The 27,407-nt window shown below is 39.4% G+C and overlaps 1 protein-coding gene across 3 annotated transcripts in view; it reads left to right on the top strand.

Moving 5' to 3' along the window:
- The first annotated feature begins 1,502 nt into the window (after nt 1–1,502).
- The window catches only part of klhl4 (kelch-like family member 4), a 34,504-nt gene continuing 8,599 nt past the window's right edge, over nt 1,503–27,407 (top strand). The window contains exons 1-8 of one of the 3 annotated variants that reach the window (XM_061725456.1): nt 1,516–1,622; nt 6,890–7,352; nt 17,271–17,438; nt 19,255–19,391; nt 19,815–20,011; nt 22,105–22,317; nt 26,706–26,892; nt 26,974–27,198. In XM_061725456.1, the coding sequence (XP_061581440.1) occupies nt 6,901–7,352; nt 17,271–17,438; nt 19,255–19,391; nt 19,815–20,011; nt 22,105–22,317; nt 26,706–26,892; nt 26,974–27,198 (1,579 nt within the window). In that variant the 5' untranslated portion in view covers nt 1,516–1,622; nt 6,890–6,900. Of the gene's footprint in view, nt 1,623–6,209; nt 7,353–17,270; nt 17,439–19,254; nt 19,392–19,814; nt 20,012–22,104; nt 22,318–26,705; nt 26,893–26,973; nt 27,199–27,407 lie in introns of those variants that run through there. The other 2 variants (XM_061725457.1, XM_061725455.1) reach the window with 2 other exon arrangements.

The raw sequence follows: 27,407 nt of genomic DNA, 5'->3' as shown, positions 1-27,407 counted from the left end.
TCACTATTTTTTCGATAATGTTTGTGTTGATAATGCTTGTAGTTTGATGTGACTGAATAGATAATTTCAATCAATCAATATATGTATATGTATATACATATATATACACACACACGTGTGTGTGTGTGTGTGTGTGTGTGTGTGTGTGTGTGTGTGTGTGTGTGTGTGTGTGTGTGTGTGTGTGTGTGTGTGTGTGTGTGTGTGTGTGTGTGTGTGTGTGTGTGTGTCATCAATGCAATAACACACACAGCATCCATCACAATCTTCTGTTTCTATCCGTCTTCCTGTACCTCACAGCCTGTGGTTTTAGTTCTCTTTGACAGGTCCTAATACAGTTTGTTAGATTAGACTGTCAAGAGGGCTGGTTCATTCAGATTCAGAAAACTTTATCTGTCCCCGGGGGGCAATTTAAGGCACAAGTGAGCAACTTAACGTGCATGTAAGAACAGGATACAAAATACAAAGTATATACAAATTACCATGCCATAAATGTTATAACTATCTGAAATGTTCATGTAGAATGTCAACAGACTGTATAAGTATAGTGACTAAATTAGTAATGACCAAACTGTAAGCAGTAAACAGTAGTTATGAGGATAGATATGTTTACAAGTTATAGCTAAGGTAGAATGGGTAATAAATATTGTGTAGGGCACTTTTACCTCACTCTCACATATGCAGGAGAAAACTTACATTTGCTAAGTTTTCTCCTTTAACTATAACTCTGTCCAATGTCATTCTTTTGCAGAGTGGTCACAGCATCTTTACGGCCGTTATGACCTAGAGAGGGCAGTTCATTTTTCATACAAAGTCGAGTTTGCTTGTCAGCAAACCATGAATAGTAGCTGTGTGAGGGGATTAAGCAATAACAGCTACTGAACATATGGCCAAATACATACAAATACATTATATTTATGCCTATCAAAAATGTTTAAAATGGGTTCATTTACAGTTTTTTACAATCACAAATAATTATTATATTGTTTACATTATCTATTATTATGGTGTGTTTTTCAATGTATGTATACTTAATATACTGTATATGCTCCCTAACCAAATATACTGTACATGGATACAGGGACCTTTTAATAGAACATGTTAAACATCCTGCTAAATTGTAATGTACTAACATTTTTACTTGTACTTGTCCTAAGACTTTAAATGAATAAAGTGGCATTGTCATATGCACATTCAAAACATTTTGTTCTTGTACTTGTAAATTATTTGACTTCATTTATTCCCAAATTGTTTTGCCGGTGCACATGCAAAGTAGTTTCTGTAATAATAGAATAAAAATCTTTATGACATTATTGTAAGAGAGACAGTTTGGAGGGTAAGTCTTTCTGAAAGTGCTGACTTGCTTCAAATGCAGGATGTGATTCCAGCGTTCCTGGTTGTTTGAATGCAACTGTTTTTGTAGAGCAGAGGAAGGAAATGAACAGGAGTTTCCTTTAAAAGAGGAAAGTGCCCCTTCCTGTCTGAAGAAGCAAACATGTTTGTAGTAATAGAGGGACACAGGAGAACAGAGAGCAGGAATGCGCAGCTCGTCTCTGTTGGCCTTTCATTTTAGAACTTAGTTCCACTGTTTGACTGCCAAGGAGTACATAGAACCGCTTTCTCAGGTAAGAAGAGCGATTACTAAATGCAATTTAATCTTTCCAATTACTTCAAGAAGCTTAATGTAAATGAATATGAACTATCCTTATGACAGGATGAGATGTTAGGTGTGCAAAAGAGTAGTTGGTGAGCTTAGCTGAATATTTCAGTACATGTTAGTAGTGTAAATATTATTCAATTGCATTTTACTCACTGAGCCTCCTTTTACTCTTTGACTAACAAAGCTTGAAGCCTGACATGCCTTTGACAGGCCCGTCTTTCATCTTTTCAAGAAGCATTTAGTCAATATTCATGAAAGGTTCATGTAACCACAGCTACGGGTGGAGAGGGATCCCAATCATACTCTTATATTCCACGCATACGCAAGATAATCCATCGCATAACCTTGAAATTAAAATGTTGATTAAACAATTATATCTCCTCGCAGTATAGTAATAGTAATAGTGGATCATATCCCCTATTTCTTTTCTTTCAGTGATTGCTGAGCATTTTGTAATTGTTATAATTCTATCTTTTTATTATAGGCTTAATTCCAGTAACACATAAGGTTTTTACAGCGACAGAAATTTTTTTTTAAGGGTTTTACTAATGCAGCTTAATTGCAGGTGCAAGCAGATATTGAACTCTCCTGAAGCTCAAAGACTATCTAGCTGAGCATGAAGGTTCATTCAGTGGGGAAGCAGAGGCAGATGTTGGATGATATTGTTACCAATCTGACATCTGTGTCATGTAGAGCACAGTCAGATAGTGTCCTTGACTTCTGTTAGAATAGAAAAGGTTGTGCTGTGAGATGGCTTGTTACTATACATTAGGTCATATCTCACTACAATAGGCTTTTTCAATGATATGCCACCTAAACTTGACATTTAAGTAGTGTCTAATAGGAGTGTTTTTTATTAAAAATCCATTTTAATGTGCTGGCACATTGCACATAAAAGCTAATGGAGATTTTTGAAAAAGTGCTGAATCTCTGTATATCCGGCTTTACTGATGAGTAGTAGTTTTTAGGGAAATAGCTTTTTACTTCTCTCCCTTTTATGTTTCAAATTAATTCTGGCTATGCTGTGGGTAAAAATCACCACATACACAACTTAATTCAAGTTTTATTTATGTAAGTGCAGGAAATAAGCACACACAGGTCACGGAAGATAAAAAGGTTTGTCAAAATGCTTTAGTATCTGCTGCCACTAATTTGTCTTGTAGTCTGCATTGTAGGTTCTCCAATATTTGAACAATACCCTGAAATTATCCAGAACAGTCTTCTTAATTGCTTTAATGTGGTCATAGCAGTTCTTGCTAGCAGCAGGGTCTGTAATATTCCATTCTGATTCTCCTCAAGTGCTCTGATGACTCAGGAACTAACCACTTAGTTGCAAGTGAGTTCTGTCTACGTGGAATTCATTAAAAAATTGCTTTGAACCCTATAATGTTCTGGATGGTTATCCAATTTGGTTATACCTGAGGTAATAATCTCCAAGCAAGTCACGCAAGCAGCAGTCATTTGCAGTTGTGTGGTCAGAGATGGATAGCTAAGCTAGTCTCTGTGCCTGAGAGAAGGTGTGCATGTTTCCCCACAGGTGGGAAACTGTGTGTCTTGACTTCAGGGTGATATAACTTGGCTGGTTTATAACATGCACCCTGTAGCACACTCTTTCCACTCTCAGATGGACACTCACTTGGGCGGCAGGTCATATTTTTTAGATACTTTATTCTACTCTGTTTTCAACCTATCAGTAGGTTCACTAGGGGGAGTGACTGCCATTGTTTCAGTACCTGGGGATCAGTTGGGATGTTAAGTACGGTGGCCGACAAGGGCCAAACGCACTGCAACGGCCTAATGCGTCTCAGTTAAGGAAAACGGCTTCAAGTACAGAAACGATTCAAATTCACAAACTCAAAACGAGGTACAAAAAGAAGAACGTGGTGCAAATGAAAAAACGTGCTGCAAAAAACAAAGACAAATGCAGCATCATCAAACGCCCTGCAAATAGAGAAACGATGCAAAGCACAAAACGATATAAAACAAGAAACCATCTTCAAAAGAAAAACGCTTCATAACCGGTCACTACAACCGGAAGTGCTCCAAACCTGCAGGGGGCGCTCTCGGCGTAACAGCTCAATGGACAGACACACAGGATGTAGAGAGAGACCGAACAGCTGACTGAACCACAGTGTTTACATCCATGGTTTAAACATACAGCGGGAACGGTAATGTGATTTTTATCTGGCTATATTTACCGTATTTTCTGGACTATAAGCCGCACCTGTATATAAGCCGCATCCGCTCTATTTAAAAAAAAGATATTTAGCCGCAGATATTTATGTTGTTAGATTAGATATTTACTACATGTACAGAAGGATTTTGATCTGTAAATGATGTACATGTTTGTACCTAAATAGATCTTTCCTAACAGTGTCTTTTAACACGGCCGCAACTTTGCTGATTAAAACGGGACAGAACCAAGAGAAAATAACCGGTATTTATTTATCTATTTATCTGTTTGAAATCTGCTTCTACCTACTTCTATCTGCTAAAGAAGAAGTAGTGTATTCTTCTTTGCATTTATTTTGTCTTAGTTTTGATTCTAATTCCGGTTAGAGCGCCCCGAGTGGTGGAAGAAAAATCCACAGAATAGCCGCACCTTTGTATAAGCCGCATGGTTCAAAACCTATGAAAAAAGTAGCGGCTTATAGTCCAGAAAATACGGTATATACAATGTTTATATCACTGTACAACGCTGCACATTACGAGACGTTTCTTTATTATATTTTACACCAGACGATACAAGGCTGCACATAATATTAATAAGATAAGATCATGATTAGAGATTGACATAAAGCGCCTGTTAATGTTACATATAGTACATTGCGCCCCCTGCAGGTTTGGAGCACTTCCGGTTGTAGTGACCGGTTATGAAGCGTTTTTCTTTTGAAGATGGTTTCTTGTTTTATATCGTTTTGTGCTTTGCATCGTTTCTCTATTTGCAGCGCGTTTGATGATGCTGCATTTGTCTTTGTTTTTGTGCAGCACGTTTTTTCATTTGCACCACGTTCCTCTTTTTGTTCCTCGTTTTGAGTTTGTGAATTTGAATCGTTTCTGTAGTTGAAGCCGTTTTCCTTAACTGAGACGCATTAGGCCATTGAAGTGCGTTTGGCCCTTGTCGGCCACCGTAGTTAAGGGCCTTGCTCAGGAGCTAACCCGGGGACCCGGGTCCTCCAGGCCCAAACCCACATCTGTCTGGGCACTGTTTACCTGTGGATGATCATGAACCACCTTTTATGGTCTTTTTCTGTGAAACTGAATGCAAAAACACAATAAACTGTTCTTATATACATACAAGTGTGATAGAAATATGGCACTTACTTGATATTTTATGATTTGGCATGTGTAAGAAAATGGGCTTATGCAATTAGCTATGTGTCTTACAGAATATACAATAAAAGAACATGCTTGGTACATGCTTGAAACAGGGGTTATCCTAGAGGACCATGCTAAACACCGATCTAAAAAGGCTGATCTCACTATTGGATAATACCTGTTTGACCACGGCGGACCAATAAAGAACGTTCTTAAATTTACCTGGCAGTAAAACAACCACTAAATTATGCTTTGATAGTCTTTCCAAACATTTAACTTCACAGAATGTTGTAGTTATGTCATTTACAGATGGGATGAGCTCCATACGGTCCTCCATCCTTAACAGGGTGAACTGATGGATACCTTTCTTATGTGTATGCATCTACTCCAGAAAATAACATGGAGAGATAAAGATGTAAATAGACACAATAGCTGGTTGAGTCCAAATCTGATGAAGAGGTGGTGTAGGCGGATGAGAGCCGTGTGGGTGCCACGTTCTCCTCTCACCTTTGTCAGAGAAGCAGAAATTGGGAACACCAAAGACAGGGTAGTATTTTGATTTATATTTGCAGGTATAAACGTTCAGTTCTGCGTATAGTTGTTATGTACAACAATAAAAGCAATGAGTTACAGTGTCAGCGGGGAGATGGGGACTGAAACAAGTCAAGCTGATGCTACTGAAGAATCACATAAATGCTGGCAAGATGCTATGAGGAATATCAAACAGGCTGGTTGGAAATTGTTGAGTTTCAGGTACTTTTATAGAACACATTTTCTTAAAAAAAGAAGAAACAAATACACTTTGAAACGTACCAAAGGCTCCTAAAATTCAGTACGTACCGTGGTGCAGTATTAACTCAGTGTAGTGACAGGTCTAGCATTAAAACACCAAAGAGAAAAGAGAAAACAGTCCTCTGATCCTCGGACCAGGAAAGAGCCAGCTTACGACCTTGAATGTTCATCAGTGTGTCGTTTTCCCCTTGTAATCGCAGAGGTTTCAGACAGTGAGTGAAGGAGAATATTTTTTCTGCATGGCTACCTACACTAAGAGATTCCCCCGTGGGACTCTGTTTGATGTGAAAATAGCAGACTGCACAGATGCATGCTGCTGTGAAATTAATTTCTCTTGTCTTTGAAGGTTTGAGTTGATGTGTTTAGTTTATTCATAAGAGCAAGAGTAATGTATCCTTTATTTTTGTTTTGAGGTATTATGAACGGATATAGATGGTATAGAGTATCTGGTAGTCTTCTCTGTGCCTTCTTTACTTTGTTAAGATTTGACCTCATCATCCAGGTTCCATGATACTCCCAACTCCCCCTCGCAGCAAGTGAGGGCAGCTACGTTTTCACTCACACATACAGAAACATACTCATGCGTAGCAGCAGCAGCCGAGAGATCTCGCAAGGGCTTGAGAGATTTTTCTCATTTTGATTCCATAGTATAGTATACGTCTGTGTCTGCGTATTAGAGAGTGTGTGTGTGTGTGCGTGTGTGTGTTTTCACATTAGAGACAAGCAGACAGGGAGAGAAAAGCGAAACAGAGGAGGGGAAGGGGAGGGAGTGTGGATCATGCATGTGCATTAAGTCAGCTCCAGCGGCACAGCAGCAGCAGCAGCAGCAAACAGAAACAGCAGCAGCACAGGAGGGAAGGAGAGAAAGACAGAAAGGGAGAGTTGGAGGGAGGGAAGTAGTCTCAGGCACAGGAACAAAAGCAGCAGAGAGCCGCTTTCCATCTCCACTAAAAGAGCAGCGTTGGGTTAATTCTAGGGGGGAGAAGGTGGTCATGATAGTAATGAGACAATAACGCAGGAGAGGAGGCACGTTGTCGTCAGTGAAGACTGAAATCAGGGCTCTTCTTTTCTCTGCTCTCCATGTTTTTGGGGACTCTACGTACCATTGCTTTCGTCTCCAAGTCCAGAGGAGGATGTCTGTGTCCGGGAAGAAGGAGTTTGACGTGAAACAGATCCTCAGGCTCCGCTGGCGCTGGTTCAGCCATTCATCCCAAGGCTCTGCTGGTGGTGGAGGGGGTGGCGTCGGTGGTGTGGGAGGCTACATCCAGCAGGATGGCTTGGACCACAGAGGAACAACTGCCCAGGGACGGCTGAAGAGCCACTCGCGGGAAAGAGGACTACGTAAGACTAACAGCCCGGTCCACAGCATCTTGGCACCGACGCCAGGGCCCACACCTGTCCATGTCAGAACAGGTCATCAATCATGGCATCATCAGCCAAGCAACATCCAAGACCTCCAGGTGAACGAGGAGTCTTCAAAGAGCAGTTCCTCTCCCAGGGCTACAAGGAAAGAGGACACAAACCCCGGCCAGGAATATGTGAAAAGCAGCTCAGAGGAACCTGCAGAGGTGGAGGCAAGAGAGAGGTATGGCCCTTCGTAGGTGTTCGAGTCCTAGGAAACCGCGACTTCCATGCCTCAGGAGTCACTTTTGATTAGAGTAGTCAATAAGCAGAGATTATTGGATGTTGTTTCGAGAATACATGTTTCCTTTGGGCTTCAAAATGAATGAACAGCTTTTAAAAGTCTCTGATGCTTGAGGCGGCATGTCGTGATTAAAAAAATCAATCTTTTCTTTTTTCAAAGCAGAAACCTCTTTCATTCAATAAATAATGATTATGTAGCATTTGAAATTCATTTCTATCTTATAAATACAAATGAAGAGGATAGCTGCAGCTTTTTAACTTCATATTTGTATTGCTATCCTGTGTAGAGAGCCTATAATTAAGGTATGACTGAATTATCTGCACAGCACTCATTTTCAGGCTACTCAGCTGACGCCATGGCTCACCTGGGGACAGTCTCTTCTCATTGTCTGCAGCAGGTTAGGCAAGATAAACTGATAAAACATCATTTTAATTATTCAGTGAACTGAAAGCAAGGGCTTTTTCTCCTGCTTTCTTGTCTGGGTTGTGCACCACATTTCTCTCAGAATATATCTCTGCTCGATTTCTCTGAGAATTTGGTTTTTACATGACACACTAATGTATTTTTCCATTCAGTCAAAAGTAGGAAAAAGGGGCGAAGAATCATGACATCACGTAACTGTTTCTGGACATATAAAAAGATGCTGGAGTGCAATCACATGAATAATCTAGACAGCCAGCCACAACTATGTCCATGTTATGAGCGTAAAGCTATTATAGCTAGTAGTTGGCACAGGATCAAAATCTTTTGACTTGTCCTTATGCCGAACACTCACAAGCCAGTTTTCCAGTGAACAATCTCTTCCCCTCGCCTCTGTATTCTGTGTTTCTCTCCTATATCATCTTAATACCCTTATATCTTCTTCCAGGAAGTAACCAGGTTAGAGATGTGTGTGTGCGTTTGTTTGTCACCTTGATTGTGTGTATGGTGTCTGGCAGAACCCTGAAAGCAACTCCCATGATAGATGAAAAGACCAACTATCCTTTTATCTTGTCTGTGACATTCTACGGTGATTGGTGCTTAAGCTTTTCCTCATTCCGGTGTGCTTTTGTTCTGCGCACCTGGCGACGAAACAAGCAATGGACGCCAAACCTTTGCCTTATTTTTTATCTGGAACTCGCTGTGATGATATAGGTTGTTCTAAATACTAGTCGTTTCCTACAACCAAAAATGTGTCAATGTGGATTGAATGATTGCCACAGGCTCTGGATGGCGGAGCTGCCTGAACTGAGCATGAATTATTCTGAGTTAAGACACCGCTTTGGAATCAACTCCACATTCTGCTCTTCGTGTTGGCATAATTGGCAGATGTTCATGTTTTGGAGTGCCCGTGTGTGAAAAGTGCATGCATAAAAGATGTGCCTCACAGTAAAAATGTGTAACTCTCTGGCTCTCGGGGACCTTGAGTTCATGCTGGCCATGTAAAATACAGCGCAGCCAGCATATTTTGACAATGATACTGAATTATTGAACCAGTTTTGCTCTGTTGGATCACAAAATCCATCCTTGGCTGCGATATTCTCCTCCATAGTGATATTCATTTATATCTTTAAGTATTTTCTTCGTCCAAACAATGTACAAAGATAAGTAGTAGTAAGAAGTCAACGCTAAATGGTATTTTATCTTAAAGGTAACTGACAGGTGGAGTTTTCGATCGTTCAGATCAATAAATAGCAGAAAAGGCAACACAACTGTGAGCATTTTGCAGCTAAATTTGCACCAGTTCCTTGCTTGAATACATCTTAAATCATGTTTGATGGAAATACAATCTGTCAATGACTGTAACTTTGGGATAAGTGCTGCATTTGTGTGTATAGCACGCAGCCTGAATGAGAGCAGGGACTGTGTGACACATCATAGTTCATGCGTTCATCTGTAGCTCAGCAGATGTGTGCATGTCACAGAGATGTGTACAGTCATTTACTTCACCAGCTGGGTGGCCCTATTACGTCGCACATCATAAATCCTTGACACGTAATTTGTCACAATCCCTCGGGCTGAATCCAGAAATCAGATCTGCTGGCTGTGAAAAATGTAAAAGTTTAACTTCTGTAGTTGGAAAATACACGTCAGTCATTTTTTTTTTTAGCATACACGCTTCAATAATGAGCTTCATTTGCTCAGTTTCTATGAGTAAGCCATCCTATTAGTTTCTTCAATTTTTTTCCTCATTTTGTTTCCTGCTCCTTTTATTAATGTTTCACAGTTTTGTCAAACTGAATTAACTGGCAAAGCCAACACAAATGGCGTGTTGCTTGTGGCAGCAGCTTTACTAGACTTTAATAGACTGTGGAAACATTTAGGATGCTGTGTGTGTTAAGTGTTAAGCCAATTAAGTCTGATAATACATTTAGGGGAAATATAGATTTCTAGCTGAGTTTTGAACACTCTGCAATAATTTCATTAATGCTTAACCCCCTTCCCCCCAGAACAGAGTCAGCAAAGTAAGTCAGGTGTAGGTCATATCTGGTGCTTTTCACCCTCATGCTCACAGCCCCCACATACATCTATATACTCCATATTTGTTGTGTCCTCGTGATTCCCATCCAAATAACCTCCTTGTAACATTTGACAGAGAATATAACAAAGAAGTTAACCTGAGTGGAATGGAAACCCTGACCTCTCTCACATAAACACTAACAGAGGCTTGAGTCAGCGGGGCTGTTAGTTTGAATGATATCTCAATTCCCTCTCCATCGCCTTGGAAAAGAAATACCACCACCTTTCCCCCTGTCAACAGCAGTAATTCAGAAATTTGTTGAATGCTTCATAACGCCACAATGCTCAAATGGTCTGTGTGTGTCCTGATCTTAAGATGCTGTAAATTTTAAAACTCTGTGTATCTGTTGTAAGCTTAAAATGGCACCTCGAGAGGTTCGTACATTTTTTCATTCTGTGTGATAAATTTTAAATATTACTCTTTCTATGCCGCTTCTTTGTATGATCAAGCCAAAAGTAGAAAGTCTTTGTGCTTCTGAGCAGAGCTTTGAAGAGTGGCGAGAGGACAGGCAGCCACATTAAATGCAGGAGACGTTCTCTAATTGCTGTTCAAATATTGATCAGAATTTTTTTTTTCCCGTGTGGAGCTAATTTAAAGAAAATAATTACACGGTTTTCTATGGATGTATTAGTAGGGGCCATAGCATCATTCAGACAGTGTCCTGAGGCACCTCACACCGAAATACAGGATGCATAATCGACCCATTTTAAAGTGAAAATAAAACAACAACAAAAATGTGAATACATTTTCTCTGACTGCTGGTGGAAAACAATAACCTGGTTCAACGCAGTCTTGACTCAAGATCGGTGTAATACGGCATTGATAAAAAACACACAAAAGCATTTCCAAAACAAACACAAAATCTTTTTTATTTAAATTTTTGGGTCAAAGTCACATAATACTTTGCAAAAAAGAATGAAATTGGGTTCAATTGTTTAGAATTGGTATATTGGAGCATTTTTCCTCTTACTGCCATAAAAGGCAGGTTAAGCAATTTCTAACCCAGAAAACTTTGTCGCCATCCTTCCATTAATGTCCGCTCATCCGATGTCGGGTTGCGAGGGCAGCAGCCTGAGCCTCTCTCTCCCTGACCAGCTCCTCCAGCTCCTCCGGGAGAATATGGAGGCGTTACTAGACCAGCGGAGAAAATGTGACTCTCTGTGAATGTGAAACGCACCTCATCGTGACATTCACAATGAGGTGTTTCGTAATACAAAAATCCTGTAAAAGCACTTGGGCACCAGATAGCCCACTAGGTTGAGAAGGTGCACCATATCTGGAGGATATCACGCTTTGGCAGGCAGCCCAGGTTGAAGTCCCGGCCTGCAACTCTTGCTGCGTGTCTATCCCTTCTCTATCCTCTCAAGCTGCTTTCTAAGAAACGCCACTAGGACCACAAAAATCAGTGAAAGTGATAGGACTGAGAATTAAACTAAACATAATACTAGCTTTCTGTACTAGCCAAAAAAGTTGATGCATGGTTCAGTGTTTGTTTATAAAAATGTGTAGTTGTGAAATGTTGCGCAGCTCCAGAAAAATCTGTAAAATCACAATTATTAACAATAGGAATAATAATTCACACCATCCACATGGGGGCAGCCATGGCATAGTGGGTACAGAGTATTTGTGGGTATTGGCAGTACTCGAGTTGAGGGGGGATGAGGGGGGATGGCATCCCCCCTGAAATAAAAACAGTCAAAATCATCCTCCCTGTAAAACTGCCATCCCCCCTTTCCATCCCTTATTTAATTTCATCAATGAATGTGGTTTTACTGCTATTTCAACATTTAGAGTCATCACCAGAAAAATAACACCAGAAAAATAACTTATTTGACAATTTTCCCCTGTTTCAAGTACATTTTCACTTGAAATAAGTATATTTTTATAGTTATTTTAGGTGAAAATCTACTTGAAACAGGTGAAAATTGTTGTTTTTTCCAGTGATGAGTCTTGTTTTAAGTGAAATGAGATTTTTTTAAATAAAATTAGACATTTTAACTAGGAATAAGACGAATATTCTTGTTAGGATTTGAGTTTTTGCAGTGATCCATTTTACTTATCCTGTGAAAGACAGAGGCATATTGATAAGTTCAGAAAAGTGTTTTTTATTTTTGTCTTTTGATGTATTTGATGTAAACCCAGTGGATATTTAAAGCTTACAGAAGGCTGCATTTAACTGCTGCTATGTCATTCCTGCAGTATTTCTGCAGGTGTTTTGGTCAGTGCTATTATTTGTAATATATTATATTATTTGTAATCAGCGCAAATCATCTGTCCACCTATGATAAAATCCACCATCCCCCCTGATTTTTTTTACAACTCGAGTACTGGGTATTGGTGATACGAGCATAGCGTTGGCTGCCCTTCCAACGGGCCGAACTGCAGACCATAGAGAAAGTGGAGCTGCACCCTAAACTGGAGACATGCGACCTCTCCTCTCAAGATGTTAGGGCAATGAGGGCAAGGTGTTCAGTAGAGTAGTCACATGTTTCCTGTCTTGAGTGGTGCTCCACTTCCCCTTCAGTCTGCAGCCAGATGCTTCTCCTTCAACCGGAAGGTCAGCGGGATTGATCCTCCAGCCCCGTCATGTATCGAAGTGCCGCAGTGAGACCCACATTCCCTACAACCCTGCTACTCAGGGCTCACAAGCCAGTGTTCTCACAGTGCTGGCCTTAGCCTCGGATGCATGGGAATGGCTTGCAAACCCCAAATCAATATGTGGAACATGATGGTCTGTGGGTGCAACCCCTAAAACTGAAAACCCACAAGGAGTTGCTTGGTCTTTTTTTGATTTCTATGTTTTCTATTTCTTAGTAATGATGAACTGCTTTAAATTAAATTGTTTACTAACTAAAACTAAACACTGAATTAAAAAAAAGACAATCCACTAGTGAGTACAGTCTTATATACTATGCAAGGTAACCTGCAAAGCAGAGATGAGCTGTCTGCTCAGATCTGCATATTTTTCGCTTACAATACACCCCCAAACCCTCGCTGCACTCACTCTGCAAAGACATTCATCGATATACTGCTTTCACTATCCCCTGATCTAACCTTAAACAACATTGTGTGTTTGCAGCAGTTTTCAGAGTTTGGTTGTCATAAGTTGCAGCTGCAATTGTAGAAAGGTTATAACGTTATATTTCATACCTACTAATAGCTCGGCCAATTTTCCATTACACCAGCTGACATGAAGGGCTGGCTGACTGCACTCGGAGCAGATTTCAGCAGATTTCAGAGGACATCATCACTGTATGTAGCCAGACGTCATAAGTCATTATCAATACTAAGCAGGTATAACAGGACAATAATGACTGTAGAGGAAAATATCTGTTCAAAACCTTTGTGAGATAAGAAAAAGTGCAGAGAGAAAAATCTATTTCCTTGCAGAGTATTCATCTCAGTCTCACTCCTCAGCTCCAGCTATTACAGTCAGTGAATATATTTTTCTGAACACAAAGGCTTACATTGGCTGTCAAAGTACAGAGGCATAAAGATCTCCTGGAATACACAGACTTGGCACATGCTGCATCGGGCTTTTTAGGAGCTGTTGTTGGATTCTCAACCCAACCCAAGCCGCTCAGAAACCTTCTGGGGGAAAACGGCTTTTATAATCCATTTTAAAAGATACATTTTCCCATTTGACTCAGACAGTCATGACTTTCTCTATGTAGAGGGTTGGAAATGAAAATGGCTGCAGTAAGACAGATCCCCAGCAACGTGCCTGACATTTACAGCTAAGAGGTAATCTGAGCTGAGCTTCTAACTATCCATCTATTTAAAACCAGATACTGGACAAGTATACGCCTACTATGTTACAACCAAAACTTTGAAAAACTTATGACAAATTATGACAATGAAAAAAATGAAAACCAAAAATAACACTGATTCTTAAATTTGATTTAACTTCTGTTCCTTCTCAGAAACCAAAGATGTGTTATGTTTTTATTCAAGTTAACATAATTTGATCAATTTTTGTACTACAGGTTTGCAGCACATTCCATTAAAAAAAGAGGCTTTTACCATTTTGTAGTTCAGCTATTCCTCCCCAAAGCACTCAAAAGGACACATTTTATTTAGTGATGAAACATTGTGGTTGTTATTTTGTCCCTTTCTTCCTGCAGATATGTCTTAAATTGTGCAACAGAAAAAGATTATCAAAATTCCCGAAACAACTCTCTTTTGGGGCTCGAGAGTATTGCCTAATATCCGGTCTAATACCCTTACCGTTTTACTCAGCTACACCTTCACAACATACTATATTTTGCACTGACTTGCTGAAAAATACATGCATGTCCCTGAAAAATATGCCATCTTATGTTGGTTTAAAATTTCATCATGCTTTTCTTCATTAATGCTGCCAGCACAGACGTTTAAATGACCTTGTGAAGGGCACTGATACACATGGATCCTGGCTTTTTAACCTGTTGCTCACAACAGTGTCCTCCATATGTGGTCTGGAGCACAAATCTCCCATTTCTTCCAAAAATAACCCATAATCTAGAATGCTGATATTGAATGATACAGATAAACAATACAGCTTCCACAGTGTGCTCCACCTGAGAACCCGCCAAGCAAAGACATGTTGTGGCTGCTTCTGAATACGTATGTTTACATAAGGCTTTTTTCTTTTTGCACAGTGTAGTTTTAAGTGGCATTTGTGAGTAGCTACATATTGTAGTGCTTGACAAAGGTTTTCCAAAGCAAGCCATTGCTCCTATGTTCATGGCAGTTTAAGATTAATAATTCTGGATGCATTTCCGTTTGAGGGATTAGAGATCATGGGTCTGCATTTGAGGCTTGCATCCTTGCTCTTCACCACTGAAATTCCCTCACAGGCCTTTTTTCCTCTAATAACTTAACGCACTAGAGAAGGAGATGAAAACTCCTTCCCATCTTTCTTTGAAGAACACTAAGCATGTCAGTGCTTTTGTTGACGAGCTGGGAGATCCTCTGTCTGTCATTGGTCCTCAGAGACTCACAGTATTTCTCCAAATCATTGTTACAACGACCTGTTTTAAATAACATTTTTTTTCTCTCTTTCATCTCCTCACTTGCACTAAATTGCTCCTCTACAAACATTCTTTGGAATGTGTTGCAAACATGAAATACGACAGAGGGGTATATATTAACAAAGGATGTGGAGTTTCTGAGGAAGAAAAACCCATCAAATATATTGGGTTCATACTGCCTGGAAATAAATAATAGTCAAAGTACATTTAAGAATCGCTGCATTTTCTATATTAGAATTTTTCATATGAAGCCAACTTTTTGTCACCTGGGGTAATACGTCCCACCTCTGTTTAACACGATATTTTAAGTGCTTTGTTTTTTATTATTCATGAATGCTGCGTTTGTTTGGGACTTGTAGGGAAAATGGTGCAAGGAGATTCCATAGAACAGCTTTGTCGTCCACATTAAACATGCAGTGTCATTGCAGTGTGTCAGAGGCAATTAATCACGTTGGGGTGCAACAGATCTGAGAGGGTGTGAAGAGCAAATGACAAAAAAAGTCAGGTGAGGTGACGCATCCTCGATGAAGGAAATCTGCTGTAGGATCATGTTAGATGGTAAATAAAGGAGAGTCCTTTCGTTCTTTCTAGTTTATCTTCATCTGTGTTCCATCAATCAAAGGTACATTTATCTCCTTTTGCTTTACTGTCGCCACAGCAAATTAATTCTATATGTTCCCTCAGACTGTCTCCAAACTGCGTAGTAACATGAGGTGTAGCAGCATCGTCCCCGCAGCTTTTTTTTCAGTTGCAAGGTATTCTGGGATTTTAGTGGCTCAATAAAATTCAGTAATGCCTCTGATGATCCAAGCGACTACTGGAAGCGAAATATACACCTCACAGCAAATTTACTGCTCCCCAGAATGTGATACCAAAGCAATTAGTGTCGGAGAGATTGGTAGGCGTGAAAAATCCTTACAGCATGCCTTGGAGCCAATACAAAAGCAATGGATCTCGGTTTTATGGCCCAATTGCTTATTCAGTCTTGTTTGGTGTTCCTTTGCAAGACTTCAGAGTCAGTGGGGAATACTGAGACAGCGCAATAAATTACTCTTGCATTTAGCATAAAGTTTCCCAATAAAGATTAGGCTATAGAATACCGCAGCCACTGCAGTGCAATGTAAACAACTCCCAGTGGAAGAAAAATGCTGTTGCTTTAGGTAAACAAAGAGGAGAAAGTTTCACGCTTGGCTGAAAACTTTCTAATAGGGTGTTAAACAGAACATCAATACACGCCACCTCCCTGTCTGTTTTTCCTACACTATCAATCTCGCTGTTTGCCAATACACGCTGCTGCCAAGCATCTCAGGATCCAAACTTTATTTATATTGACAAATCTGTAACGTAACAACTTAATGGATAAGTTACAGATTTATTACTGCTCATGTGCTCTTATATCAGAGCAAAGATTTGTATGGATGCACTGTGATGCTGTAAATAGCAGCTTCTTTTTTTTTTTTTAGCTTTATCAGTTTCTACACAGCAGAAGGACCATGAGATGACGGTAAATTCCCTAAGAGAGGGGGCTTGGGTGTTTAGGCAGCTTAACAAACAACCCTAAATGTCAATGAACATACTTTCTCTGTGAAGGACACCAAAGTAACTGGGCGGCATTATTTTCCTCAAGTGTGAAGGATTAGCGGGATCTCTGCAAAACAGCGTGTAATCTAACAGCCTGTGGGGACAGGGACTCAGCCTCGCCACAATGCTACAAGAAAGAAAGTGGTTTACTTGTTAAGTTCCTGTTTTTTGTAAAAAAAAAAAAAAAAAAAAAAAAAAAAAATCCCATACACCCACAGACACACAGATACACACGGGAACAGAAAAAGAGCCTTTCACATTCTGTCTGGAACGCTGTTGCATAGATTTAGGAGCTTGCTTGTCCCACTGGATGCAACGCTTAGTTATCCACTTATGTAAGAAGTTTAGTCCATAACAGTTTTAATTTCAGCTTAGAGTGGCAATAAAGATGCAGAAGTACCTCTGGGAAAAGAGGATTCAGGACTGCCATGTGCCCAAATAAGCTCTTTTGTGTCCTGAGTCATTTGTTGCTCATTTAAATATGAACTACTGTTTATTTCTTACTTTTTAAGTCAACATGATGAGTAAACACAATTAATTTGTTGAATTCCTTATTGATAGTCCCTCGTATTCCCTCCAAGTAAAGTCAGTGTTCAAAGCTTATTGTTTTATCCTCTTTTGTTAATTGCAAAGGGATTGGTAAACAAAATGAAGTGTAGCTGTTTAAGTTTTGGACTTAAAAGAAAGTGCGTGCCATGTCCCATCAAGGACAAACAGGTTCTGATGCAATGCCTCTCCTCGTCCCTTGTGTCTTGTCTTCTCCAGGTTGGTTCTGAGCAACTTCTCCAGAATGAACACCAACTCCTCCGATGAGTTTTTCCAGGCCGCAAACCACGCAGAGCAGACTTTCCGTAAAATGGAGACGTACCTCCAGCACAAGCAGCTGTGTGACGTGCTCCTGATAGCGGGAGACCACAAGATACCGGCTCACAGGTTGGTGTTTGTTCGCCTGTCTGCTTTGATTCCTTTAATTACTGCTACATCTGCTATTGATTAGACGTAAAGCAGCTTGTCGGGAATGCGGTTCATTAAGCTGGAGATGTAGGCGTTAAGACTTTATCTTGTCTGGACTTCAGTTTGCAACAAATTTCGTTGGGTTGTTCCCTTCTGAAGGATAATTGGATGATCTTGAAATGCAAAGCAAGCTTCTTTTGATCATCAGATGATAGTTGACATGCAAACTCCATGTTCACTCATTTGTTTTACTTAAATATCTACGCCGCTGTGATCTAATTACATCTGCTGCTGAGGCGTGGAAAACCCCTGTCATCCACCGCATAGACGTGTCAATATTTGGGGAGTCACATCATTCGCTCCGACAGGATTCACGTGACATCTCCTGCTTTGTGCCAGCATGTTCCTGAGTGGAGCCACTTGGATAAAATTTCCCCATATGCTGTTCCAGTTCATCCAGCAAGCTCATAAAAAAATAAAGACAAAAACAAAAACTGGAAATAGCAGAAGGTGTTTTTTGTGTTTTAGCATTATTCTACAATGCACCAGTGTAAAGAAATATACAGCTGACACCAGTACTCGAGTTGTAAAAAAAAATCAGGGGGGATGGTGGATTTTATCATATGGGGACAGATCATTTTTGCTAATTACAAATAATATAATATATTATAAATTATACCACTGACCAAAACACATGCAGAAATACTGCAGGAATGACATAGCAGCAGTTAAATGCAGCCTTCTGTAAGCTTTAAATATCCACTGGGCTTACATCAAATACATCAAAACACAACAATAAAAAACAGTTTTCTGAACTTATCAATATGACTCTGTCCTTCACAGGATAAGTAAAATGGATCACTGCAAAAACACAAAATCTTAACAAGAATATTTGTCTTATTTCTTGTTAAAATGTCTCATTTTAGTAAAAAAAAATCTCATTACACTTAAAACAATACTCGTCACTGGAAAAAACAACAATTTTCACCTGTTTCAAGTAGATTTTCACTTGAAATAAGTAGAAAAATCTGCCAGTGGAACAAGATTTTTTTGCTTGTAATGAGAAGATAAATCTTGTCCCACTGGCAGATTTTTCTACTTATTTCAAGTGAAAATTTACTCAAAACAGGTGAAAATTGTCAAATAAGTTATTTTTCTGCTGTTATTTTTCTGGTGATGACTCTAAATGTTGAAATAGCAGTAAAACCACATTCATTGATGGAATTACATAAGGGATGGATGGAAAGGGGGGATGGCAGTTTTACAGGGGGGATGATTTGGACCGTTTTTATTTCAGGGGGGGATGCCATCTCCCCTCATCCCCCCTCAACTCGAGTACTGGCTGACGCACGATAAAGCTAATATTAGTGTACATATTTGAAATGGGCTGCAGTTTCCTTGAAATGTCTTGTAATTCATCCTTTACCTTATTGAAGCAGCAGCTTGATATGAGATGAGTGAACATGGTTAGAAGTCGGACCATTGTGCCCATTATAAAAATACGATTTATGTGGGATACAGTCATCTATTCTAGACCAGTAAATGAAAGTCAAACAGTAGAAGGAATTTTATTTCTTTTAATGACTTAAAACGTCAGACAAGCGGCACTCAAAATGCACTCAGGCGGCAGCACAGCAGGAAACATGAAACAGCAGCTACATGAAGTAATTACTCTGGCAGCACAACTGCAAAGCTGCACTCGTGGACATGAAACACATTCTTTAAACCGTCCCCGGTACAGATCTCCCTGTAGTCAAACGTCTGAAAAGGGCATTTTATTCATGCTTTGTGGCAGACTGGTCCTAAGCGCCGTTTCGGACTACTTCGCCGCTATGTTCACCAGTGATGTGAGAGAGGCCAAGCAGGAGGAGATAAAGATGGAGGGAGTGGATCCGGAGGCCCTCAGATCCCTGGTCCACTTTGCCTACACGGGTGAGTGCTCATAAAGACATTCACCCGCCATTCTTTGTCATTACAGAAGTCTTAAATCCTGAATGATTATCATGGATCAATAAGATAATTCATCATTGTGGCTTACAAAGTGAACAGCTTTATTTCATCAGGCAAAGTTCCCTTTAGTAAATCCACTATGTTTGAATTGAAATATCAGCTTTTATAATATTAAAACTGCTAAAGAAACATTATAATAACATGGATTAACTGATAAATGTATATAAAAGGAGACAGATGTTTCCACCTTAAGTATTTTTAGTGTTACTGCTTCGCTTTATATGCTTCCCCCGCCCATTTGCTTGATTAAAAGGATCCTCAGAGTGCTCTCACCATTTGTTTTAATTATTGCACATATTTTCACTCATGACATAACAAGGAATTTACTTTTTCCTGACATTGCAGGTGTCCTTGAGCTGAAAGAGGAGACCATTGAGAGCTTATTGGCAGCAGCTTGCCTTCTCCAGCTGTCTCAAGTCATCCAGGTCTGCTGCAGCTTCCTCATGAAGCAGCTCCATCCCTCCAACTGCCTGGGGATCCGGTCCTTTGCAGACGCCCAGGGCTGCGTGGACCTGCTGAATGTGGCTCATAAGTACACCATGGTAGGACAGTAAACACAGCCAGACAGTTATATGGTCGACTAAATTATTTACTCTGTAATAAGGGGCTGCGCCGCATGATTGCACACAGCCAACTACAAAAATGAAAGCTGCAACAGTACAAAGATTTATTTTCTATTTCGTTTTATCACTATATGTGTGTTTACATGGGGGTCAGCCGTGTTATAGCTTATTAAACTTTACTCTGCTCCACATCCTTTTTTTAGTACCGGTAGTGGTTCCCTGGCTTAGAAATATGTTATGAGATCTTGCATGTAGCAGAAATCAGTCAGTGAACAGAATGTGCACGGCTACATGTACTGGTGGATATACATTCATAACACGTTGGCACTTTTCCCACACTTCATTATTTTGAGACTTGATACTTTAAATAATCTGTCATGAGCGTGGTTATTTATATCTTCAATTTCAGAAGAGGTGTTGTGCACATTTGAATAGAAATTGAGTATTTTAATGCATTCAATTTACATAATGTGGAAATATTTCCACTGGATTAGGATTTATCCATATATTTGTCATTATTTCTTTCTTTTTTCTCTTTTTATTTGCCAGTCATGCACAAGTGACAGTATGAGGCAGGCCTTATCTGCTAAAGAACATCTGCTCAGCCAGTTTACACAGTCCCCATCCAAGATCGGGAGGTTAATCTAATCATCAGGCCACATAAGAGGGCCAGCTTCCTGTTCAATCACTTCAGTAATGAGCCGGGAGAGCTATGGGTTTCCTGGTACACCATCCGCTCCGTTCAGGCCGGACCGAGCCATGTTTTGATAATCTTGCTTTCCCTCCCTGAGATCCGCCTCTAACATCCTCTTCCTTTGTGAGGCGGTTGCCCGTTTTCCTTTCCAGTTCATGAAAATATAATGTTAGATTTAGTCAATTAATCGCTGTTGTAGCAAATAAGCAGCATTTTTTTTGTTTGTTTTTGTTTTGCCAGCTTCTGCAGATGGTGATCTCAAAGCCCTCGAAATGTAATCTTCCCTAATTCATGCTGATGAAACATCGCTGATCTTGTTTTCCAGAAGGTTGATTAAAAAATGAGCATCTGAAAGAAAGTACTTTCAAATAGTCATGAAACAGACTTCCTTTATTTTCAGCTTTCCTGTCATCTGTTCCAGACTGGCGATCACATGCAGCTCATCTAAAGGAGCGGCGGAAAGTTGGGATGGAGTTCAGAACCTCCCTCCAATTTTACAACTGCAGATCAATAGTTGTCCCTTGTTTCATTAAGGCTCTCCGTGTTAAGCTCTTTAAACCTGTTCTCATTAAGATTAGACTGAAACGCTGTAATTTGTTTGCCAGCTGATGATCGATAGCTTGTTTTATTTTTTTGCTTGTGTCCTATGTTTGGTGAGCATAATTATTTCTGTGGTTATTATTACTCAGACGGCTCAAAGAGTAAATATGGCAGAGTTACAGGCAAGAACAGCTCAGAATGTCTTTCAAGTGATTTACCATTGGACATAGTATAGACGCACAGAAGCAGCAGAGGGTTGTATACTGTATATTATCCTTAATGAAAGTGTCCAGAGACAGAGACCTTGAAGAGGTAGCCATGCAGCGCTATCATACAGGCTGGGCTTCAAGCCAATAAATGGAAGATTAACCTTTAGAAAGGCAATAGAAAGCAGTTTCTACAAAGCTTAGAGCTTTGAGGGGGATTGCAAAGGTGGTTTGGATGGCCTTGCTGTTTCTCATTAGAATGTTTGTAAAGGCTTATTGGCATCATCTGTGATTGTCTACAAAAAACACTTTTTTTTAGGCAATTTCTGCTGGATGATGTGATGCCTCATATTTGGATTAGTTTACTAAATGACCAAAATGAAGTAAACAACTGTTGAATCTGCTCTTTCAAATAAGAAATGGAGAGTATCCCGTTGTTGTTATCAGTTCTTGAGACTTCCAAAAATACCACCATCTAGCCTCTTGTGGTTATTTTTATTCCCCTCTGTGTCCTTGTGCCGCTGGAGCCTTACAGCTTGAAGCACGTACACACACTCACATACATGCGGACACACACGATGCTGAAACAATCGCTACTCCTCGGCTAATAACTGATGATTATCTGTCTCCAGGAACACTTCCTGGAGGTCATTCAGAACCAGGAGTTCCTTCTGCTCCCCACGGCTGAGATTGTTAAGCTGCTCTCCAGCGATGACATCAACGTCCCCGATGAAGAAACAATCTTCCAAGCTTTGATGATGTGGGTGAGGTACGATGTCCAGCATCGACAGCAAGACCTCGGGGTGCTGCTCTCTTACATCCGCCTGCCTCTTCTTCCTCCGCAGGTGAGATAGCTGATAACTTTAAGGTTCATAGTACTCACACTTGAGTTTGTAAGAGTACGTTTTTGTGTTTTTGTTCTTTTGCAAGTTTAACCATCTCCATTAAGATTTTCTAATTTGTGCCTCTACTCATAAACACAATATATTTATAGGTAAAACTAAGCCAGCACAGGCCTTTTTTTAAACTTTTTTTTTTTTTTTTTTACTATTTTTTATAATTTAAGACCATGGTCAACCAATTGTCAATGGTAACTCCATGTAGGTGAGTCTGAACTATTCTCCCTTCACAGTGTCTACCCAAGCTGATAATATTTTACGCTGCAGAGCTGCTATTAAAAATTACAGATTTAGCTTTGCATCATAAATTTTCAAAATGCCATTCTGATGAAAAGATGAGTCATACCACAAATGATCAAACATGTTGAGCAGTTTGTTTGTTTTTTTCAGGAAAATACTGAACATTAAAATGTCTGCCAGTTATTTTGTTTAATTACAACTGAATTAGAGACTTTTTAGATGATGCCTTCCAAGAAATAATGATGTACATATGAACTCACATCTGGGCGCAGAAACACACGACCTTTCTCTCCATCGCAGATGACTTCATGCTCAAATAACTCAGCAGCGTCACTATTCAGGGCTTCCTTCTTATACGGTACAGTTTCAGGTTAGATTTCCTTAATCAGTGCTGTTGAGGGACAATTTTCATTTCATTTCAATTTTATTTATTCTGTGTCATGGAAATGGTAGTTCACATACATGTTCCATTCCATGATCGAAAAGGGGCAAGAAGAAGAAAGCCTTATATAACAAGCCCCTTTCTCAAAAAAAATAAAACAATACATATGAAGATGGTCTGTCCGTCTGTTCAACAGTCACTGCTTATATAATACCAAAAAAATAATGAAAAAAACAAAACAAAACAAAAAATAAGAAAACATACACAATAACTCACCAACAACACCAAAAACAAAAAAACAACAAAAGATATTTTACCCGTTAAATTCATATTATATTCACAATGGTTATCTCTAGCAATCGCAGGTGCCTCTAGACTGTTCCTCATGTTCATCTGTGCACTGAGATTTCCAGACACCCTGAATACAACCACACATCCACATGGGTCATGGGTTTGCTTCAGGATGCTCAACAGCAGCATGCACTGTAGGTGTCATAAGACCTAAATTCTGTGAATGTTTACATTGTTGATAAACATTTTAGGGACGCACTGATTGCAATTATCTTGGCAGATTCCAATCTCTCAGTGATTGGACCTGCCGGTACTGATTAGTTGGTTCCGATTATTCTCACAAATTCATTTTTCTTACAAACAGATTAGAGGGAGAAATGAAATAAATGAGATAAATAACAATTGAGAGTGGGGACGATAGTACAGTCAGTACTCAGGGATGAATTTGAATTCATTGTTTATGCTAAATATCTTCAATATCTTCATCATTTTTCTTATTCACATCTTTCAAGGAAAGAAACTACATTCTAGGTCCTTTGAGAAAAGTAAGGAAACAGATCTGGTTTAAGTGTTTTACATTTGTGAATTAAAAAACTCTCCAAACATTAGAAAGAAATGTAGGGGGAAAAAAATTGATTTTGAGGGACATGTGGAAGTGCAGGTATCGCAGTAACACACCGTTCACACGTCATCTGAGAAGGTTGACACGAAGTCCGAGGAGAAAACTGGGTGTTCAGTTGTTTCTATATCATCATCCCAGAGTACAGATGTTGTCATCAATGCCCAACCTTTTTCTTCAAAGCTCATTAGATATTATTCTTCAGTTTCATGTGACACAGAAAATGTGTTTCTAATCTGCTGAATATCATGTGTTACAACCAAAAACGTAATAACGGCCAATAACATAATAACTGCCAATAATGTAATAATTTTGGCCATTTCAAATGTAATAAAGCCAATAGTGTAATAATGTGCCAATAATGTAATAAAAAAAAGTTTTATTACATTATTGACACATTATTACACTATTGGTTGTAACAATCCCGACCCCCCCTCTATATCGGATGAACCTGCTTGTATAGCTGATGAACATGGCTTTCTGTTTCAAACTGAAGCTAATTCTGATAAACAGTCTATGGCTAACCCTTTGGTTGACAATGACATTGAGGATGCTGGAAATGAGCTGGGAGGTCAATACCTGCCTCCAGAGATTTTATCAAGAATTATTGAATTTGCTTTAATTCAAGATATGTCCATGCTGGGGACATTTAATCGGGTCTCACACTTATTCCAGGCACTATCGGCACCATTTCATCCCAACCTCTATATCAGTGAAACACTTGAGGAGAGCCTAGAACTAGAGAAAGAAAATGACTGTTCTATCAGTGTTATGAAGCTGTACAAGGCTGCTGGACGCAACAGTGGTCTGAGCATAAGAATAAAGGAGTTGTTTAGCAAGGACAGCCCATGGATGAAAGCCTGGATAGTCCTTACTCATCTGACTTTCGGGCAGTACAAAATCAAAGACATATAATGGAAGAAATAAAATGCCAGTTGTCTGTTATGATTCCTCCTTTGTCAACTATTTTAAGTTTCTTTTTCACATTTGTAAATGAGCGAAAGCTACTTTTCATTTGAGGAGGAACAGTTTTTATTTTTTTTGTTCATATTTTTGCTGTATGCATATTATATATTGCAGTTCAGATTTCTTGATTGGAAGTAAACAATAATAAAAACAAGAAGAAGAAGAGAGAGACGCCTCAGGACGCTTGTAACACACTTATGTTAACCAGTCAACAAATAGATCACTACTGAAACCAGCTGTTGGAGATCTAAAATTAATGCTCTGCAGGGTTCATATGTTTAACTTTGTTTTACATGTTTGAAAATTAAAAACTACATCAACACATTGAGCTTACAGGCCCCATGTTGGCTAAAGTGACGTTTCAAAGTTGTTGTTTTTTTGTTTTTTTACAGCAATGATAAGGCAGCTGTGTAGGTGTTTGTATTGCTCTATATTTTGTGAATATGAGTGAAAGCTCATTTGAGAAGGAACAGTTTTAATTTAATTTTGATTGTTCATGTCCAGGATAATATATGGTGAATTCATTTGACAGCTCAACAAGACACTGATTTTATGGTATATGCATGGTACACATGAAAAAATGCCTGTTTAGACAAGAACATCTATGAATATCATATCTTGGATGAATAAATATGACGACTATATGTCATCCACTAACTGCCCAAAAACTGCAAAAAAAACCCTTTATTTCCAAGAGCTGCTGTCATATTTATCTGTTATTACATTATCGGCACCAGTTATTACGTTTTGAAAGGTTTTTTTTAATACCAGGCCAATAACGTAATAACCAGCCAATAAAGTAATGCCTTATTACATTATCGGCAAAAGGTTATTACGTTATTGGCTCAAAAGTTTTATTACATTATTGGCACATTATTACACTATTGGCTTTATTACATTTGAAATGGCCAAAATAATTACGTTATTGGCAGTTATTACATTATTGGCCGTTATTACGTTTTTGGTTGTAACATCATGTCTGTTGAAAATCTGATAAATTGCATTACTGTTTGAAACAGATGAGTAAATTAGGTTGGTTAGGTGGCGGTGGAGGATTTTGTTTCTAAACTTTCTTTAAGTCTCTGTCGTGAACGTTTATTCAGTGGAGAGTTGAATTTTTATATATATAAATTGTGTTGTTAGTTTATTCTGCACCATTAAAAGAAAAGAGGCTGGAGTGAGAGTTGAAGTGGAATTAAATTGAGAAGTTAAATTTGTTGCAGACGTCGTCATACTTTAAAATGCAGCCATCATCATCCATCAAACGAGTTACTGACCAGACGCCATTCTTCATCCATTCGTCAACGTCTATTGATTTCTTCTGTGTGAGACATATATTGTATTGCACATCTGTGATTTATGTGGTGTGAAGTTATGAGCTTCCAGAATAAGGGTTCCTGCTGGTGAAATAAGAAAAGTTTTGTCTGTAGTCTGGGAATATGAACATAACATTTTAAGATAAGATCAATACCCCCCAAGTTTCTGAACACCAAATACTGTTATTATTTTAAAAAAAAAGCACTTAAGCCAGTTTATTTTATATGTACTTTAATGCACTCAAAATCTATTCAGAGCGAGACAAACAGCAACGGACACGTATAAATGCCAGATGTGACGTAGATCCTGTATGTGGGCTGTGTGCGTAGCTGCAGCATAGAGCCAGAAATCATGCTTAAAATGAAATTAACCATCTCTCAAACATCTTTAATATGAAGTCAAGTTTATCCTTTATCGTGCATTTGTTATAATGTGAATTTTATAACCACTAAGCATGATTTTTCAGGCATTTCTTTTAATACGAGGTAACGTTTTTTCATGTTCTTCTTTATAACGTAGCTCCTTGCAGACCTGGAAAACAACAAGATGTTCTCTGATGATCTTGAATGTCAAAAGCTGCTGATGGAAGCCATGAAGTATCATCTGCTGCCCGAACGACGTCCCATGTTTCAGAGTCCGAGGACAAAACCTAGAAAGTCCACCGTGGGTGCACTGTACGCTGTAGGAGGGATGGACGCCACCAAAGGTAGAGCTCGTACAAAGTGGGTGACAACGCACCGTGAGATGTTTTATTCAAACCGTGTTACTTGCTGTGCTTGGATTCTAGGCTCTACAACTATAGAGACGTACGACTTGCGGACAAACACCTGGGTCCAGGTCGGAGTCATGACCGGACGGCGGCTGCAGTTTGGCGTGGCGGTGATAGACAACAAGCTGTATGTAGTTGGTGGGAGAGATGGGCTCAAGACCTCCAACATGGTGGAATGCTACAACCCCATCAGCAAAGTGTGGTCCACCATGCCCCCGATGTCGACACACAGACATGGCCTCGGTAGGCGCAGATGGGGGGGCGATGAAACAGATTCAGGACAGCAATTGTTTTTATTGTTTTGTACAGAATATAAGAAAATGGTGTTAAATACCAAGGGCTCGATTTACTAAGATCCTAAATAAAGAGTACTAAATTGCGTGTGCACTGAAAAAGTTTGCGCGTGCTGTTGTTGTGTGTTTTGCGGGTGATCAACTAAGATTGCGTGCGCA

Source organism: Cololabis saira, chromosome 7 (assembly GCF_033807715.1).
Source record: "Cololabis saira isolate AMF1-May2022 chromosome 7, fColSai1.1, whole genome shotgun sequence".
NCBI lineage: Eukaryota > Metazoa > Chordata > Actinopteri > Beloniformes > Belonidae > Cololabis > Cololabis saira.
The sequence above is the reverse complement of the archived record's forward strand: the minus strand, read 5'-3'. Positions and strand labels throughout refer to the sequence as shown.